The 20068-nt window shown below is 42.2% G+C and overlaps 1 protein-coding gene across 8 annotated transcripts in view; it reads left to right on the top strand.

The window, feature by feature from the left end:
• STON2 (stonin 2) overlaps positions 1-20068 on the top strand; it is a 151488-nt gene that overhangs the window by 42557 nt on the left and 88863 nt on the right. For all 8 annotated transcript variants that reach the window (XM_047795249.1, XM_047795248.1, XM_047795245.1 and 5 more), the window contains one exon: positions 13455-13652. In XM_047795249.1, coding sequence (XP_047651205.1) covers positions 13455-13652 — 198 coding nt within the window. The remainder of the gene's footprint in view (positions 1-13454; positions 13653-20068) is intronic.

The following is a 20068-nucleotide window of genomic DNA, read 5'->3' as shown; positions in this document are numbered from 1 at the left end:
CCCAAAGCTCATTTCTGCTCTTGCTGTTCCCTCAGCCTTTAAAGCTCTTCCCCCCCATTCTCTCTCTGAGCTCTGCTCAGCGTTGCCTCCCCCCACCACCTCCCTGCTTTCTCTGGTTTTAAAAGTCTTTGCAGCCCATGTCTCTACCTGAAATTATTTGTTTGTTGTCTCTCTTCCCCACTAGGGGAAAGGGACTTTGTCTCATGTACTCTTTTTCTCAGAATATGGTACACAGAACTTAGTAGGTGTTCACTTTTATTTGTTGGATTAATGAATGAAAAGGTGAAAGAGGTACATGAAACTTACTGCAGAAGGACTCCTGTTTATGCAGGGAATGAGCTATTAGGTAGAACTGGAAGGATGGCTTCCTCAGTGAATTTTTTTTTTTTTAACAAAATAGGCAAAGAAACTAGACCAGCCTCTTCCCCACTGTGCCCTTTAAAAAATTTTTTTAAATTTTTCCTTTATTTTTCTTTTTTTTTTGTGCCTATTTATTTATTTATTTTATCTTTGGTCATTTTAGGGCTGCACTCATGGCATATGGAGGTTCCCAGATTAGGGGTCTAATTGGAGCTGTAGCTGCTGGCCTACGCCACAGCCACAGCAATGCCAGATCAGAGCTACATCTGCAACCTACACCATAGCTCAAGGCAATGCCGGATCCTTAACCCACTGAGCGAGGCCAGGGATTGAACCTGCAACCTCATGGTTCCTAGTCGGATTTGTTTCTGCTGCGCCATGATGGGAACTCCTGTGCCCTTTTTTTTTTAATCAGCTGTTATCATTAGTTTTGGATTTCCCAATGTTATACACACAGTGCATACATAAACATAACACATCCATACACATAGATACACAAACATACAGAGACATAACATATACATATACCAAGTATCATACATACCTAACATACACACTTAAGTATATACACATACACACATATAACATATGTGCCTAACATATATATATATATTTATATATATTTTATTAAAACTCTAATATTCTCCTCATTCAGAGAATATGTTAGCTCACCCAAGGGCACTGCGTGGCCTCTGTCACCCTCACCCTCAGTGTGGGTCACAAAACACAATAAGCTGCTCAGATATGCATTCATTAACTAGTTCATTCATGCAAAAAATATTTAGGTGCTGGGAATGTAATTATGAGAAAGTTGGACACAGTCCTTGTTCTTCCCAGGCTGAGGTTACCCAGTGGCTTGGGAGTCTGTTACCCATAAAGACTTCCGGGGTGAGCAAGAGCTCCTCTGAACCAGTCCTGGGAGAGCCGCTTTGTATCACCAGCTGGGAAAAGGCATGAGCGGCACAACTGAAGAGTCAAATTCCATCTAGTTTGTATTCATGGATGAGCATGTTTATAGCATTGGAAAAATCATTTGGGCCTAGTGAATAAACATCAAGTTAGAAATAAAGGACATGACATCAAAATGTATATAAGTATTTGAGATTTTTTCTATCCAGGGTCCCAAAGGATAAAAAGAGAGAAGAGTATTGGCTGTATTAATTGTTTTGACTGACAACTTGTAAGTTTAATCCTCATTCAACTAGTGGTGCTTTGAAGCCCCATCTATGTGCCTTAAGTTCAAGGCACTGGGGATACAGTGGGATATTCCTGCCTCGTGAAGCATCCATTCTGCTGGGGTAGCCACCCCAGAAACATGATCAAAAAGTAGATGTTAGTGTGTTAGATAACTGTTAAGTGGGAAGAAGTAGAAAATGAGGCAAAGAAAGGGAACAGAGTGAGGGAGGATGTGAAATTTTACATAAGGTCAGGGTGTGACTCTCTGAGCAGTAGCTTTTGAGTGAAGATTTACAGGAAGTGAGGACTGAGCCTTGCCGGAATTCAGGAGGGAGGAAAGAACAACAAGTGACCCGAGACTCTGAGGAGGTGGCTGTGTTCGTGGTGTGTGATTGGAGTGGAGTGAAGTGGGGAGAAGTTTGAGAAGGAGATGAAACAGGTTGTGAAAACTCAGTCCGCACTGTGTTGAGGGCACAGTGAGGACTTAAACTTTCACTGTGGGTGAGCTGGGAGCTACAGGTGGGTTTTGAGCCAGAGGTGTGGTGTGATCCGACGAGGCTTGAATAGGTAATTCTGCTATGTTGAGAGCAGTCAGAAGAGGAGGCCAAGTGGAGAAGTGTGGAGACCAGTGGGAGGCTGCTGTGGTGGTCCAGAAGAGGATGGTATTGTGGGCCAGGGTGGTAGCTTGGAGAAGTGGTTGGATTCCATATTTTCTTTTTTTCTTTTTACAATCGCACCTGTGTCATATGGAAGTTCCCAGGTTAGGGGGCAAATCAGAGCTGCAGCTGCTGACCTACACCACAGCCACAGTGATGCTGGATCTGAACCGCATCTGTTACCTAAGCCACAGTGTGTGGCAACACTGGATCCTTAACCCACTGAGCGAAGCTAAGGGTTGAACCCACATCCTCACGGACACTATGCCTGGATCTTAACCTGTTGAGCCACAGTGGGACCTCCTAGATATAGTTTCGAAGGTAGGACTAACAAACCAGAAGTTGTGATGGACCAAATGTGAGAAGATTGAAGGTTTCATTCTGAGCACCTCAAAGGATGAAGGAGCTGGTGTGGAAGGGATAATAAGAATTTAATTTCTTTTTTTTTTTTTTGTCTTTTTGCTATTTCTTGGGCCGCTCCCGCGGCATATGGAGGTTCCCAGGCTAGGGGTCTAATCGGAGCTGTAGCCACCGGCCTACGCCAGAGCCACAGCAACGCAGGATCCGAGCCACGTCTGCAACCTACACCACAGCTCACGGCAACGCCGGATCATTAACCCACTGAGCAAGGCCAGGGATGGAACCCGCAACCTCATGGTTCCTAGTCGGATTCGTTAACCACTGCGCCACGACGGGAACTCCAGAATTTAATTTCTGATTTGTAAAGTTAGAGATCTAAGTCAAGCTTCCAAGTAGATGTGGACTTAAGTTTATGTCTGGCAATTATAACTACCATTTACCCCTTTTTTGAGTATTTATGCCAACCATTTTCCCAAGTGCTTTGTCAGTATTAACCCAGTCCCTTTAGGGGTAGGCACTACTTTCAGCTCCATTTTACAGATGAGAAAACAGAAAAACAGATGTATTAAGTGAGTTGCCCCCGGCTACTGGGCTGAATGTGAACTAGACAGTCTGCATCCAGAGTCCTTAGGGTCTAACCCCAGAGGAAAGGAGAGAAAGCAGATCTCTATCTTGGTTTCACTTTTTTTCCTTGCGAGAGGGATGTGGCTGTGAAGCATCGTGCTGACAACAGCCTGCTGCTATCTGGCCAAATATCAGAGGTCTGGCCCCTGGGAGAAGAATCAGCTCACTACTTCCTCTCACTGTTAAGCTGATCGTGTGGCCTGAGGATATGCAACTCAGAATCTAAATAAAATGATGTATCCAGGATTTCTAAGCTGATAAAGTGTATGAGACCAAATGAGAATGGTTTGGCAGATGAAGAGACTCTGCATTTCCTGGCTGCATTATTCTTAGTTTTTTTTTTTTTTTTTTCCAAGGGAACCGGGAGTTTTATCTAACAAATGTAGAGCTGTGAAAATGGTTAAAATAGCTTCCTTTCTTGAATAATTAGTGTCTTTTGATGTGCGGTTTTAATAAGCTTTATTAACTGCTGAATACACATAAAGGAACATATTTTAAAATGTTTATTCAATACTCAATTCGACAGTCCAACCCACCACCCGATTTAATAAATAGGATGCCAGCATCACCCAGAAGCCCCCATGTTTCCCTGCTGATCAGGACATCCTTTCCCCACACGTCCTCTTCTCTCCCTCCTCTGTTACCACCTTCCTGGGCTTTGCAATAACTGCATTACTTTTCTTAACAGCTTTCCTACCTACACATGCATTGAGAATAATATAATTTAAATTTCTTTTCTTTTTGAACCTTATACAAATGGAGTAATACTGTATGTATTATTCTGTGGCTTACTTCTTTTACAGAAATTACTTGTAAGATTTTTCCATGTCATTAACCTGTAGGTATAGTTCCTTTAGTGTTTATTGTGGTATACTCCATTTTAGTAATGTACCACAATTCATCTACCCATTCTATAAGTGATGGCTATTGGAATTATTTCTACTTTTTTGGTAATTGAGAACATGTTGCTGTCAACATTTTTTTGTCTTTTCTGTGAGCATTCTGAACATACATCCTGGTGAACACATGCAAGTGATTCGCTTGTGTAAAAAGTCAGGGAAATTGCTGTGCTGTAGGGTGCGTTTATCTTCTACTTCATAACTTTCACATCAACCCATTTTCTGCAGTGGTTCCCGTTTACTCTTCTACTAGCCACATGTAAAAGATGCTGTGTCTCTACTTCTCTGCCTACACTGGGAGAGTCAGTTTCTCTATTTTTGTCGTGGGGAGGCAGGGAGAAGGGGAAGAGGAAAGAGTAATGGTGGTATTTTATGTGGTTTTGATTTGCATTTCCTAGATAACTAATGAGGTTTTTTCTTTTCTTTTTCCCATTCGGGTTTTTTCTTTCATAAAATGCTTTATTTGGATATTTTCTTGTTGGAGGTATTATCCTTTTCCTTGATGATTTCTAGGAGTTCCTTGTGGATATGATGTGTGGTAGATGTTATCTCCTAGCCTGTGGGTGGTCTTTTTACCCTTGATGGTGCCTTTTTTTTTTTTGTCTTTTTGCTATTTCTTGGGCCGCTCCCACAGCATATGGAGGTTCCCAGGCTAGGGGTCGAATCGGAGCTGTAGCCACCCAGCCTACGCCAGAGCCACAGCAACGCGGGATCCGAGCCATGTCTGCAACCTACACCACAGCTCACGGCAATGCCGGATCATTAACCCACTGAGCAAGCGCAGGGACCGAACCCGAGACCTCATGGTTCCTAGTCGGATTCGTTAACCACTGCGCCATGACGGGAACTCCTTGATGGTGCCTTTTAATGAAAAGAAGTTCTTAATTTTTTTCCATTTTCTTTAAAAATTTTTTATTAAAGCATAGCCGATTTACAATGTTATGCCAATTTCTGCTGTACAGCAAAGTGACTCAGTCATACATACATATACACTTTTTTAAAAATTATTTTCCATCGTGATCTATACCAGGAGATTGGATATAGTTCCCTGTGCTATACAGTAGTACCTTATTGTTTATCCATTCTAAATGTAAGTGTTTGCATCTATTAACCTCAAAGTTTTTAATTTTAATGGTATGAAATTTATTTACTTTTCTTTTATGCTCATTGCTTTCTTTGCCTTGGTGAGGAAAATCTTTCCCCACCCCAAAATTATGATCATATTTAACTATATATCTTCTAAAATACATCTTGGAGTTCCTGCTGCAGTGCAGTGGAACCAGCAGCACCTTGAGAGCACTGGGATGCAGGTTCAATCCCTGGCACACTGGGTTGGGGATCCAGCGTTTCTGCAGCTGTGGCTGAGGTTCCAACTGCGGCTCAGATCTGATCGCTGGCCCAGAAACTCCGTGTGCCTCAGGGTGGCCAAAAAAGAAACAAAGAAAATACATCTTGGGTAGCTTTTCGCATTTGACATTCAATCCACTTAAAACTGATTTTTCTGTATGGTGTGAAGTAGGAGTCTAATTTCATTTTTTTTTCCCATATAGTAGTATTTCCTAATATTATTTCTATTATTTTACTTATTTTTATGTATGTTTATAAATATATTTGTTATTTGATTTTATTCATAGCTAATGTGATTATGCTTAATATGAGGAAAAAACTATGCTTGCATTTTGATTGAGAGTACAAAAGTCTGTAATCCAGCTTGCAGAGACCTAACTTCTTTACATCCTTAATTCTTTGAATATAGTATATCTCTCCATTTATTTAGGTCTTCTCTATGGTCTGTTAATAAATCTTACAAGTATCTCCTCTAGGGCCTTGCCCATTTTTGTTACATCTGTTACTATACATGCTTCATATTTTTTGTTACTGTTATGAATGCTATCTTAAGTTTCATTTTCTAAATATTTCTTGCTGGTTAAAAACTTTAAAATACTTGTGCTTTGCAAAAGACTCTATTAGGAAAATAAGGAGATACTCATGTAAGCTGGTGGGAATGTAAAATGGTACAGCACCTTTGGAAAACAGTTTGGTAGTTTCTTATAAAACTAGACATGCAATTATCATATAACTCAGCAATTGCACTCTTGGGCATTTATCCCAGAGAATGGGAAAGTTATGTTCATACAAAAACTGTACATGAATGCTTGTAGCACCTTTATTTATAATAGCCAAGAACTGGAAACAGCCCAAATGTCCTTTAGCAGGTGAATGGTTAAATTAACTGTAGTACATCCATACCATGGAATCCTACTCAGCAATAAAAAAGAAAGAAGTATTGGTTCATTCAGCAACTTCAGTGAATGTCAAAGGCATTACGCTGAGTAATAAAAGCCAATTCTAAGAGGTAACATACTGCATGATTCCATTTTTATAGCACTCTTGAAATAATGAAATTATAGAAATGAAAAACAAATTAGTGATTGTCAGGGGTTAGGAACAGGCCATGAGGGAAAGAGATAGGGGGTGGGTATAAAAGGGCAACATGCAGGATCCTTGCAGTGTTGGAACTGTTGGGTATCTTGACGGTGGTGGTGGATACACAAACCTGCACATTGATAACATTACAGGAACTAAATACACACACACACACACCCATACCCATGTGTGAAACTGGGGAAATAGGAATAAGATTGGTGGATGGTATCAATGTCAGTTTCCTACTTGTGATATACTAGTGGAAGGTGGCAGGGGGGTCAAGGTAAAGGATGGTTGGGCGGAAAATGTGTAAAAAGTTTCCTTAGAGGGGCAGTAATGAAAAAAAGTTGAGACCCACTATGTTAGACCAAGCTTGCATTAGATAAACCCAATCCAGTTGTGATTTCATTGTCCTTTTCATAAATCACTACATTCTCTTTGATATGTAGGATCCTTAAATCTATGTGACATTGGTCTGTAATTCTCATTTTGGAGGATATAAATATAAATGTGGTGTACTTTGTCAGGTTTTGATATCAGGAAATGCTCACTTGATAGAATGTGTCAGGGAGTGGTCCCTTTTTTGGTACTCTGGAATAGTGGAAGATTGAAAGATTTTTTTTCCTCTAAAGTTTGGTAGAATATTACATTAACCATCTGGACTGACATTTTCCTTGTAGTAGGGTTCTAAGGACTGATTTCCTTTATTAAATGGTTATTGGACAAGTCAGGTTTCAGGCTTGCTTCTTTAATCAGTTTTGGACAGTTAATACTTTCCTAGGACTTCTACAGTTTTTATCTGTATTTTCAAATGTATTCGTGTAAAGACATTATCTTCCCTCATTGCCTCCTTAACATATATATAGCATTTGTAATTAGGTACCTTTTTCGTTCTTAATGTGATTTATTTGTATGCTCTTTTATTTGTGTACTCTTTTTTCTAATTTTTTTATTGACAATTTTCAATTCTGTTAGTCCTCTCAAAGACTCTTTTACCTATCTTTTTTGAACTTTCAATAATTTATGCTTTTATTTTTATTCCTTTTTTTTTTTTTTTAAAAGGGCTGTACCCACAGCATATGGAAATTCCCAGGCTAGGAGTTGAATCACAGCTGTAGCTGCCAGCCAACACCACAGCCACATGGGATTCAAGCCATGTCTGCAACCTATACCACAGTTCATGGCAATGCTGGATCCTTAACCTGCTGAGCAAAGCCAGGGATCGAACCTGCGTCCTCATGGATCCTAGTCAGGTTCATTACCTCTGAGCCACTACGGGAACTCTGGTTTTAAATAGTTTTAATACCTACTTTGGGATTTATTTTTGGTTACCTTCCTTGAGATATTTTGAGATTTCTAATCTGACAAATAAAATCTTTCATAAATTCTGGGAAATTCTCAGCCAGCGTTTTTTCAAATATTGTCTTCCATTCTTTCTCTCTTCTCCTTAGGAACTCAGATTAGACATCTATAGGAACCTCTCACTTTGTCCTCCATGCATTTTAACCTCTTTCATATTTTCATCTCTTTGTCTCTCTGTGCTGTCCAGTGCAATTTGTATTTATGGTGTACCCAACCAAACTTGGATCTGCTTGCCTGCTGCACAACAAAGCCAATCTACATGACACAGGGTTGCGGTAAAGGAAAGTACAGTATTTATTGCAGTGTATCAAGCAAGGAAAATGGGCAGCTCCTGCTTAAAAGACCTGAACTCCCTGATAGCTTTCAGGGAAGGGTTTTTAAAGGCAACATTTGGCTTGGCAAGGGTTACAGCTTGTGGACTTTGTCCTGATTGGTTGGTGATGAGGTAACAGGGTGATGTTGCACGGGAGCCTTAATCATCAACCTGGTTTCAGCCAGTCTGGGGTGTAGTGCTTGTGGTCCACACACAGTCACCGTCCTCCCCTAGGTGGGGGTCTTAGTTCCTGCAGAACAGCTCAAAGATATCTGCCAGATATCCCTTGGGGAGGAACCAGTACTTGGTTTTATCACTGAATGATTGTTTAAGCTTTTATTACCTTTCCTTCTTGCCTGCTTTTCCTTGTTTCTGCATTCACTCACTTGGGTAATTAGTAACTGCTTGAGTCTGCTCTTTGGAACTCAGGGAAGACCTAGGAGACCAAAGCTTTTTTCTGTAAGCAAGAAACAGGGAATAAAGGAGGGCTTCTGTACCAGGGAGGGCCCTGAAGGATATTTTTTCTTCTCCTGAAGTTCATTTAGTTCTTTTTCAATTCTGTGTGCTCCTTTCTCATATTTTCAATTTCTTTTCTTATTTCCTGAAATATGGTAAACTTACTTGCATTTTCTGCTTAATAATTCTAGTGTCTGAATTCTTTATAGGTCTGATTCTTTTTGCTTCCTCCCTCTACTCCCCGCTTCCGCACCACACACACCTTGCTGGCTCTCTTGCTTTTATTCATAGTAACTTGATTTCTTATGTTATTTTGTGATTTATTTATTAATGATTTTTAAAATTTATTCTCTTTTATTTTGCTTTTTTACAACATGCACACCACCTGAGGAACATTCTGTATGAAAGTTAGTTTTAAGGTGTCTTCCTCCAAAAAGGGTTAGTGGTTGCCTTTCCCTGGTGCCTAAGGCCACTATCAACCTGGAAGTACTTCAACCAGGTTCTTAGACTGGAATTTTTTCCAACCACACAAATAGTGTTTGCTGCAAACCTCTATATGGGATAGCCGGTAGCTATAAAATCTCAAATACTTTTTTCTCTGTCTTGCATCCAGACTTAAGGCAGTTTTCTTTCCTACTATTAGCTTGGGGTTATTAGTGGCGGTTGTTCCTACTTTACTCTTTAACGGAGCCCTTTGAGAATTCTAGCTTTACACATCATATCCTCTGTTAGATTTTTCCATCTTAAATAAACTCTAGGGTTTTTTTCCCTTTGCCTTTGTACAGGAGGAAGAAATTTTCTGCTGTCCTTCTAGGTTCTTCTGACTGATCTAAGAATTAAACTAACATGAGAGATGAACAGGAGAAAAGCTTTTTAAAAGTTTAATAACATGTATACATTGGAGAGACTCAGAGAAACTGAGTAACTTGTCTTGATGGCTGAAGCCCTCGTCTTATATGCCATCCTCAAGACAAAAGAGGATGTTGAGGATGGGGGGAGGGTCTGTTGTGGGAGGTTACCAGGAAAAGCAGAGTGAACAAGGCTGATTATGATACAGATTTAAGTCCAAATCTTTTCCATTGATAAGAGTTTCTAGAGGTTTAGTCATCTTCCTCTTGGTGAGAGGCATTGCATGAGGGACAAACCCTTATAAATGAGATTTCCCTTACAAATGGAAATTTTTTTTTGCAAAAGGGTAGCTCCTATTTGGTTTTCAGAGTTTTTCCCATGTCTGTTGTTTCTTAGACAGTAACCAGCCTAACATAATTAATATGGCACAGAGACCTAATTTAAGGTGGCACATTCTGCTCCCCTACACCTTCTTCTCAAGAGACTGAAAAAATTCAAACTCTGGGGGTCTCCCTGGTTGCTACAAAATCCTCAGGGTGTGAAAATCAGGTTGTATGCTCTGCTTACCATTTTTGGTTCCAACTTTCACGTGGCCTCTGATAACTTTCCTTTCTTGCTCACCCTGTGATGTATTTTAAGTAATGTTGCTACATTTTACCTAATATTTTAATTTTATTTCCGCAATAGCTCAAAGTGTCTAATCCACGATACCATAGGAAATGGTAGTTCTGTGATCATCTTTTACAAGTTCACTTTTGTTTTCATTTTGGGTTTTGTTTGTTTTCTTACTTTTAGTGTTTGATTTTGCATGTATCTGTGTGAGTTTTTTAGGTACAACCTAGTTTTAACAGTTGATATTTAATATGGACTGTCTATGTATAGACTGTTATGAAATGATTTATGGTAGTTCTATTGACATAACCAATAAATATTTATTGAATGCCTACTTTGCTTTAGGTACTATTCTAGAATTGGAGGCTTGTGGGGAGGAAAAGTAATTTTTCCTCTACCCTTCTAGGTTCTTCGCTAAGAACTCCCTGCCAGAAAAACTAACAGAACAAAAATGAACAAACGTTTCATAACATGTACACTCCTCTGTACATGGGAGATAACCAGAAAAACTGAATAGCTTCCCAAAATGGCCAAGCCACCACCTTAAATACCATCTCCATCTAAAGACAAAGGAGGATGCTGGGGGTGGGGAAAGGCCAGTTTGGGGAGTTACCAGGAAAAGCATTGTAAACAAGGGTAAGGTTGTTATGCAGATTTAAGTCCTCGCCTTCGCCACTGATAAAGGGTTTCTAGAGATTTGGTCCTCTTCCTATTCCTGGTACAGAGTGGGAGATTTCCCTTACAATGTAAATATCATCGTGCCTTGTAATGTAACTACCATTAACTATATATATATTTTTATTTATTTTTTTTTTTTTTGCTTTTTTAGGGCTATACTCTCGACATGTGGAGATTCCCAGGCTAGGGGTCTAATCAGAGCCACAGCTGCAGGCCTACGCCACAGCCACAGCAATGCTGAATCTGAGCCGTATCTGCAACCTACACCACAGCTCATGGCAACGCCAGATCCTTAATCCACTGAGTGAGGCCAGGGATCAAACCCACAACCTCATGGTTCCTAGTCAAGTTTGTTTCCACTGTGCCATGACGGGAACTCCATTAACAATATTTTTAATGTTTCTTAAAAATAATCAGCTTAAAATAATCCTTATGCCAACAGCCATATTTTGGTGTGTCAAATTCTGCTCCCCTTCGGGGTACAGAAGTAAACAGTAATGGACCCAAATCCTTGCCTACAAGGAGCTTGCGTTCTAGAAGACATTGGATATATAGCATGTTCGAGGTAATGCTAAGGGAAAATAAAGCAGAGAAGGGGTCTTGCATCTTTGGAGAAAATAGCTCAGAAATACTTCACTGAGACGGTGATATTTTTAGAGAAAACAGTGTGAGCCATGAGCACTCCAGATAGAGAAAAGACCTATATGTCTTATAAATGTCTAAGAGAATATGGAGTGCAAATTCTTTGAAGTTTCATATTTATACCATGTCACAAATATTGCTATTTATTTATTATTTCCCTCTTAAATTTCAGTTTCTTTTCCTGTTTCTTAACCCAATAGTATAATTTTGATTCTCCTGCCAGGAGACCTTACTCTATCTTTTTTGGACAAGCTACTTAACCTGTTTGAGAATGTTTCTCTCTGTGAGAAGTAAGATCACTGCCGAACTTCAGGATCCATGGGCAAAATGAGATAACATTTGTAAAAGTGTCTGATGTTTCAGGAGTGCTCAATAATTGCTGTTCTTTCCTTTTTATTCTTCCTTTCCAGTCTACAGTCTTTTCACACTCATTTTCAGTATTGTCGGTACATTTACAATAATATTCTTATGCAACACTGAGGAGAAGCCATGTGATAGGCAATTAACCAAAGACAAATTAGGACCATCAAGAAAGGTGATTTTGGAGTTCCCGTTGTGGCTCAGTGGTTAACGAATCCGACTAGGAACCATGAGGTTGCGGGTTCGATCCCTGCCTTGCTCAGTGGGTTCAGGATCCGGCGTTGCCATGAGCTGTGGTGTAGGTTGTAGACGCTGCTCAGATCCTGAGTTGCTGTGGCTCTGGTGAAGGCCAGCAGCTACAGCTCTGATTAGACCCCTAGCCTGGGAACCTCCATATGCCACGGGAGCAACCCTAGAAATGGCAAGAAGACAAACAAAAAACAAAAAACAAACAGAAAGTTGATTTTTTAAAAGAGACACTTTAGGATTTCCCATTGTGGTTCAGCAGTAATGAACCTGACTAATATCCATGAGGATGCAGGCTTCATCCCTAGCCTCACTCAGTGGGTTAAGGACCTGGCGTTGCCATGAACTGTGGTGTAAGTAGAAGATGAGGCTTGGATCCTGTGTTACCGTGGCTGTGGTATAGGCCGGCAGCTGTAGCTCTGATTCAACCCCTAGCCTGGGAACTTCTATATGCATGCAAGTGTGGCCATAAAAAAAAAAAAAAAGAAAAGAAAAAAAAAGATAAAAGACACATTACAAAGTGGTTTTTGTTGAATTTGGTGCTCAGGGTAAGGAGATAAATCTAAGCCCTGTGCATTTCCCCCTTAAAGATATTTTTCATGATATGGCAGGTCAACAGCCTCCAAAGATCTCAATTTGTACGTGTAAGAGTCTGAGATTCTCCATTTATAATCAGACTCAGAGCAAACAGAACCATATCACATTCATATGCCAATACATACATAGTCACATACTTCTCCCTTAACCCAAACTGACTCTAATTTTGCAGTGCAAATTGTTAAGTTCTTGAGATTGTTGGCACTCTACTAAGAATGTAGGAAATGTAAGGGTAAGGGTGAAACTGCGTATAGTTTTGGTCTGAATGAAGCTGAATCCTAGGTTTAGAAATAAAAGTAGAGGGCGTTCCCGTCGTGGTGCAGTGGTTAACGAATCCAACTAGGAACCATGAGGATGTGGGTTCAATCCCTGGCCTTGCTCAGTGGGTTAAGGATCTGGCATTGCCATGAGCTGCGGCTTGGATCCTGCGTTGCTGTGGCTCTGGCGTAGGCCGGTGGCTACAGCTCCGATTAGACCCCTAGTCTGGGAACCTCTACATGCCGCAGGGGCGGCCCTAGGAAATGCAAAAAGACAAAAAAAAAAAAAAAGGAAAAAGAAAGAAAAGTATAGCCTAAAATCACTCATATACTTTGGTGAACTTTGATTTGAGGTTCATGAGACTTCAGTTGTAGTATTGGTTTTGATATTGATTCACTGTGGGTTCTCAGTCAAATAGTTTTCCTGGTCTATTGCATGAATGGTATTCCATCCTTCCTTACCTGGTATGGCTATTGAGATTTCGTAGGATCTGAACAACATCACAGTCAGACAAGCAGTAGAGATACATGAAATACGACTGTTTATATTATATGCTTTTGGTTTTCGGTCTGTCCCCAGCCACATCATTGACCTTGCCCTGCTGGACGTGCCCTTCCTTCGACTCCCTTGGGAGATGCCCTCTGCCCTCTGAGAACAGCTGGACCACTCATTCTGAAGACACCAGTAGTCCTAGTTTTGGGCCCTCGTACACAGACCTGCAGCTCATCAGTGCTGAGGAGCAGATGAGTGGCCCGGCTTCTGGGGCTGACTCGACTGGTAAGATGAAGCCCCATGCCAGAGGGCTCTGCAAATCACTTTTGCTGACCTGTTGCCACTCCTCAAATCTCTGCAGCCAGCTTTGTTTGCAGAATGAATTCAGGAGCTGTCATCCAGTCAAAAGGTAGAATTCTGAGTGGCTCAAAATTGCACTGGGGGAAAAACATGCACACAGATTGCCTGGTTGGTTGGCAGACTATTAATACGGGAAACCATCTGACAGTATATCTTCAGGTGTTGTTTTCTGACTGTTCTATACAGGTGCTGTTTCCTGTCAATTTATTTTCTCCTTGGATAACTCAACTATGTGTAATATGCACAAGGCTGAATCTTTCATCCTACCACCCACGCACCTTCCCTGTTCAGCAAGAGGGTGGTTAGAGTTAAGCAGAGAAAAAGTAAATGTTATGTGAAGCGGAATGAGAATCAGGATGCAGCCACTGTGTCCAGAGTACAGATCATTTTGCAGCTCTGTTTATCCTGTTGTGCCTCGATTGAGTTATTCACCAGTCTGTAACATCCCATGTTCTCATTTGTTACACTTCCGGTAGGTGTAGGATGGAATGCTGGCTGGCTTTGCAGATAGAATGTGGGCCTGTCAACAAGCACTCTATTATGGGTTGAGTTTAGGATGGCTTTGGAAAGATGTTGCATGGTCCTAGTGTTTTAGTTATTTGGCCCAGGGGATTGTTTTCCTTTGAAAGCGATGAGTTACTAATCATTTCCCTGTGGATGAATTTACCCAGTGTGTCTAACAAGATTTGTTTTTTCCTTCTCAAAAATGGTTAGGAATTTGTCTCCGGATCGTTTCTCAAATTTTGTTAACATTTGCCCTCATGCTGTGTGCTCCTGGGGGGGGTTCTACAAATAGAAAGAAAGAGATTCTTCTTGAAGACTAAAGGGTTCAGACAGGATTTGGTGTGGTATTTAATAATATTGCAAGGAATCCTAGTTTATGATGGCCTCTCTCTCTTTTTACAAGCCACAGTTCTTTATAGCATTTTGTTTTCATCAACCCTCTCAATTTTTATTGATTCTCTGTAACTGATGACCTTGGTTATCAGCTGAAATATGCCTCTATGACATCCCCACCATGGGGAGCAATTCATGGAAGGGAAGTAAGAAGCTGAGGCAGTGAGGAACAGAGGCTGTGCTTGCCTCCCCTTCACCCCTCCTGGCTCAACCTCCTTGCCAAGTGTTCCCGTGGAGGAGGCTTATCATGTACTGGCTCAGAGCACACAGACGCTGGAGTCAGGCTGCTCAGGTTCAGACCCTCGGTCTGCCACCATTTCCCAGCTGTGTGACCTTGGGCAAGATTCCTTTTTTTTTTTTTTTTTTGCTGGTTAGGGCCGCACCCATGGCACATGAAAGCTCCCAGGCTAGGGGTCGAGTCACAGGTGCTGCCAGCCTACACCACAGCCACAGCAATGCAGGATCTAAGCCACATTTGTGACCTACACCACAGCTTCTGGCAACACCGGATCCTCAACCCACTGAGTGAGGTCAGGGATTGAACCTGCCACCTCCTTGTTCCTAGTCAGATTCATTTGCACTACACCACAAGGGGAACTCCCATGGGCAGGATTCTTAACATCTTTAAGATTCAGTTTCCCCATCTGAAGAATGGCCATAGTAATAGCACCTTATTACACACTCTGAATGAGACAGTAGAGCAGCTTACGTAACGCCTGGCACAGAGTAAGTGGTCAAGGATGTGATTTCTTCCTTCTACTCCAGGGTTCTTAGTGCTTTGGAGAAGTGGGGGTGGGCTCCTCACTGCAGGAAAAGTCAAGATCTCTAGGCTTAAGCTGGTTTTTTTGGTGGCCTCTCTAGTTTGGTGAAAATTGCTTTAATTCCTAAAGGTTCTAACAAAGAAAATCAGAGTCATAAGCAGAACTAGACATTATTAATCATCTCCAAAGCATGTAATTTTTAGTATCTCCCTTTTCACTGAGCAGGCCTCCTCACCTGTTTTTGGTCCTGGCAGGAAGCAGGTGGTGGCCTCAAAGGAGTTTACCTGAAGAGAGTTTAGTGAAGGGACAGAGGCAGCAACAGCTAGAATCATGCGGGAGGGGCTGCCCCATGGGTGCTATGACTATAGAAGAAATGGCACCGCCACCAGAGACTTGGTGAGGGGGGGGGGGGAAGGTAAATACCTAGATCTTGTGCTGGCGCTTCCCAAGTCAGCAGATCCCACCAGAAGTCAAAGGGGACCGAACCCTAGTGAGGCAGCCCACAAAGATCAACTACCAGGCCACAGAACAGGTGTAGGAGGGTGGAGAATGGCTTTGGAGGGAGGGGTGGTGGTGAAGCAAATGGAGAATAGCCAACACACTTTCGTCCCCGTAGGAGGTAAATGACCTATAGGCTGAGGTCACTCCAGAGATGCAAATGCAAAACCAGGACCAGAAAATGATGAACGATGCTCTTGCTTCTCTCCTTCATCAGGAAGTGGTTTCTGTGGTGGCAGGGAAGCTCGAGGTGTGGCCTTTTGGCGACCGTCCTCTTTTGCAGAAATGGTAATACTCATAGCCAGGACTTACTGAGTGTGCTGTGTGCCAGATGTGGATTCTCCCTGCTCTTACAAGAATCCTGCAGGCAGGCGTCATTCTCAGAGAGGTATAAAGGAGGTGTATATATATCAGAGCTTAGGGAAGAAGCTCATGTTTCCTTAGCAGATATGAGTTGTTACAAATATCTGCTGTGGGCCCACAGTACTGTGTTTCATAAACAAGTTTCTGGACACTGCATTTTGAAAAGAAATAACCTGATTCTTTGGTCTTTAGGCAAGGGCCCAGACTGGCCCAGGTGCTGGCAGTGTCTCCACCTGCTTATGATGGAGTAATCTGCTTTTGCCTCACACCTCCACTCCCTTTCCAGGCCCAGAGATGGGAACTGGTGTGCCTCCAGGGCCCTGGAAGTTGAGAGGCAATGAGGCGAGTGGCTTAGAGGGCAGTTCCCCAGGCCGTGTGGACAGTGTCCTGATATAGCCCCTGCTATGGGAACCCCATGAGGCTCTTCCAGAACATCCTGACCTGGGCCATCCTGACCTTTGAAAAGCCTATACCCCACCCTGGGTCCCAGGTTAGAAGAAGGATAAGGAAAACCAAGGTTAGGAGAATGACCAAGTATTTCTAAACCTGTGGCACTTACACATGTGCCCCAAAAATGAGGAATTTACAAATGCTTTCAGTTGAGCTATTGAGAGCTTCAGAGAAACTGAGGCACACTGGAAAACCCCCCAGCCAGCTGATTACTGTCCTCTGCCCAGTACCAGGCCTAGGGCAGTGGCCAGCCTCCGGGAGAGCCCTATTTCAAGGCTGAATGGGTCACTCAGGATCAACTGAGTGCCCCTGAGGCTGTGGAGCAGATTCTCACCAACCTCTGTCTCTTCTCTCTGGAGCTGCCCTTCCTCATCTGTGAAATGAGGCTGGGCGTCCCTGTGCAGGCAGGGCAAGGTGTGTGCCAAGGTGCTTCATATGGGGCAAGGTGCTTCATATGGGGCAAGGTGCTGTAGGAGTGAAAAAACTCCTAATGTGGTAGCTCTGTGCCTGATTTCCCTTTGCTATGGGAAATGAGGATAATTATTGCCTACTCTTTTATTGCCCCAAAGAGGACTGTAAACTGCATGAGTGGCAGTGTAAGATCTAAGAGGGGCTTTGCAGTTCCCAGCAGTGAGCCCATAGGTGAGTGGAGAGAGGCACTGTGGGAGTTGGGGGTTCAGTATCTTTGGTTCCTTGCTGAGGACTTGGGAGTCCTTTCGAGGAACTACTCTGGGGGCACTTCTGCCATTTATCTGCCCACTCATGACCCCCATGCCTTTCAGCCTTGCAGAGGGAGGTGGAGGGTGGAGAGAAGTTGCAGACTGAAGCTTCCCACGGGAGCTCCCTCTCCCCAGCAGCCAGGCTCTTCCTGGCAGCACAGGGAGTGAGGATGCGGCGGGGGCAGATGCTCCATGATTCATCTCCTGTGTGGAGCAGGGTTATGGTGGCCCAGACCTGGCCTGTTTACCTTGGCTCTGTTGCTCTGTACCCGGCCACAGCCAGCCATGCCTCCCTGTCCTCTGTGATAGGAGTTCTGCAGGGGGTTGGCAGTCCCCAGGGCCATCCTGATTCCCAGTATAATTGTGGCAGGAAAGACTCTGTGATCAGCCTACACTTTCTTCTCATTTTCTCACCAAGGGGATAATTAGGAGGAGGAAGACAAACAAATCCCCTCACCTTGGTTAAATCACAGGGTGTGGGCAGAGCTGGAGAGCAGTGTTGATGTCTGCTCTGGGATTTGCTTTCCAGTGCAGATGCAGAAGTGGGAATTGGCAAGATCCCAAATCACAACACCCCTGTCTCCCCAGGGTCCCCTTTTCCTAGATGGTAGGCATACCCTGTTGTCTTCACCTGTCAGAGCAGCTCTGTAATGCCACTAGTTTTACCTGAGTTGTTAAACAGGATTGGAGGAATAAAAATCAGCCTTCTGCCTTGGAAGTCCAGGGAAGAGAAAACACGGAAATGTTTGCAGCAGCACAAGCTGCTGTTGAGTAGTGGGCCTCCGTTTTGGTTTTCTTTTATACACAAGAAAAGTGGAGATTTAAGTGTGGGATTAAAATGCTCAGGCACATTTGCTAACTGAGGAATGTCAAGACTGGGCGAAGCACGTAGCAGGTGTTTAATGATTGTTATATGGATTCTTGAATGAAAGAAATGAGTTTGCATGTGGTGAAAGCCATCTGCATTCCAGACATCTGTATCCCATTGGGGTTTAAGAGTCCAGCATTTCTCCCAAGTGTGTCCCATGCCCCAGCCTAAGAAAAGCCAGGATGCTGGGGATCAGCATGTTAGGTGATGCCGTGCCACCTTTGTTGGAAATCCATAACATGTGTTAGCTTGTTAAAGATTTTGAAAAGTCCTGAAATTGTATTTATGTAAGTATCTGTGTGTATATATATATATAGTGTATATTTATATGTGTTTATATATATTCCCATATATAAATAAATTTAGTTTTTTATCAACCCATAGTGCCTATCTGGTTACCTGGTCAGATCTCAGGTTACATACATAAATTAGCAAATTTGAATTGGAAATACATGCCGTCACTAAAATGTTGGGAAATGAGAGAAACAAATATTTTGACAAACTTACCTGGATTTACAAAGGTAGCTCTACTTTGTCTCATGCTCGGCTATACCTCTTGGCCTTTTTTCCTTTTTTAAATTCTAATTCAACAGACTCAGGACTGCATTTTGCCAAAGATTCTTTATGTTTAAACCCTCGGTGGGCTTTAAAACAAATGTAAACCAGATGTTCTTGATTTATTTGCATTTAATTCATCATAATGGACTTCTGCCAGAGCAGTAGGATTGCCCCAGGGATGTTGGACTCTTTTTTTTTTTTTTTTCTCAGCAACAAGTGTTTATGATGAGTAGAAGGCCATGGACTCCAGAGCTCAATTTCTGTGACAAGAACTTTATCGATGCTCAGAAAGTTTCTGTTGTCCTTATTGGTTAAGGATAGTATGAAAACATCACCAGGGCTTCATGCCTCTTTACAAGATGTAACACGTCTCTTTCTGCTGCTTGTTTTGTCCTAATCCTGCTGCAGCTGGTAGAACACTAGACCAGACTCAGGGGCCCCCAGATTCTCAGTAAACAGTAATTATCATAGTGCATGATGGGCTTACAGGGGATTCTTGTTGTTCCTAAGGCATATTTGTATTCTATGATCTTTTTTTCACCTTGAATGTATTTTGTTTGGAAAGCAAAATAAGTTAACTTATTTAAAAATTACTTTCCTAGCTAAAAATTTTAGTGATAACTTGTGTTCTTCTAGAGTAATTGTCTCAAAATTGAAGAACAAGAACGTATTTTTTAAATGAGTGATAGCTCTTATAACAAATATAGATTTGGCCTCACTTCTGCTCTTAGGATGCCCCAGGATCCTTAATATTCTTGTCTCCATCGAGTTGTATATTTTGGATTTTATTTTATTTTATTTTTATCTTTTTGTCCTTTGAGGGCCACACCAGCAGCACATGGAGGTTCCCAGGCTAGGGGTCTAATCAGAGCTGTAGCTGCTGGCCTACACCAGAGCCACAGCAATGCCAGATCCGAGCTGCATCTGAGACCTACACCACAGCTCATAGCAATACCGGATCCTTCACCCACTGAGCGAGGCCAGGGATCGAACCTGCAACCTCATGGTTCCTAGTTGGATTCGTTTCCGCTGTGCCACAATGGGAACTCCCATTTTGGATTTTTAAAATCAATGTTTTAAAACTCTAATGAGAAGTTTTCTTTGAAACCTTCTTCAGAGCGGTTCAAAAGTTTCTCAGAAACACAGATGTTTATTGAGTAAAACTGGTATTTTACCAGTCACTGCAAGTACAAAAGAGAGTAAGATATATGACATCTGCCTATGAAG

The sequence above is a fragment of the Phacochoerus africanus genome, chromosome 9 (genome assembly GCF_016906955.1).
Source record: "Phacochoerus africanus isolate WHEZ1 chromosome 9, ROS_Pafr_v1, whole genome shotgun sequence".
NCBI lineage: Eukaryota > Metazoa > Chordata > Mammalia > Artiodactyla > Suidae > Phacochoerus > Phacochoerus africanus.
Note: the sequence above shows the minus strand (reverse complement) of the source record. Positions and strands in the feature narration are given on the sequence as shown.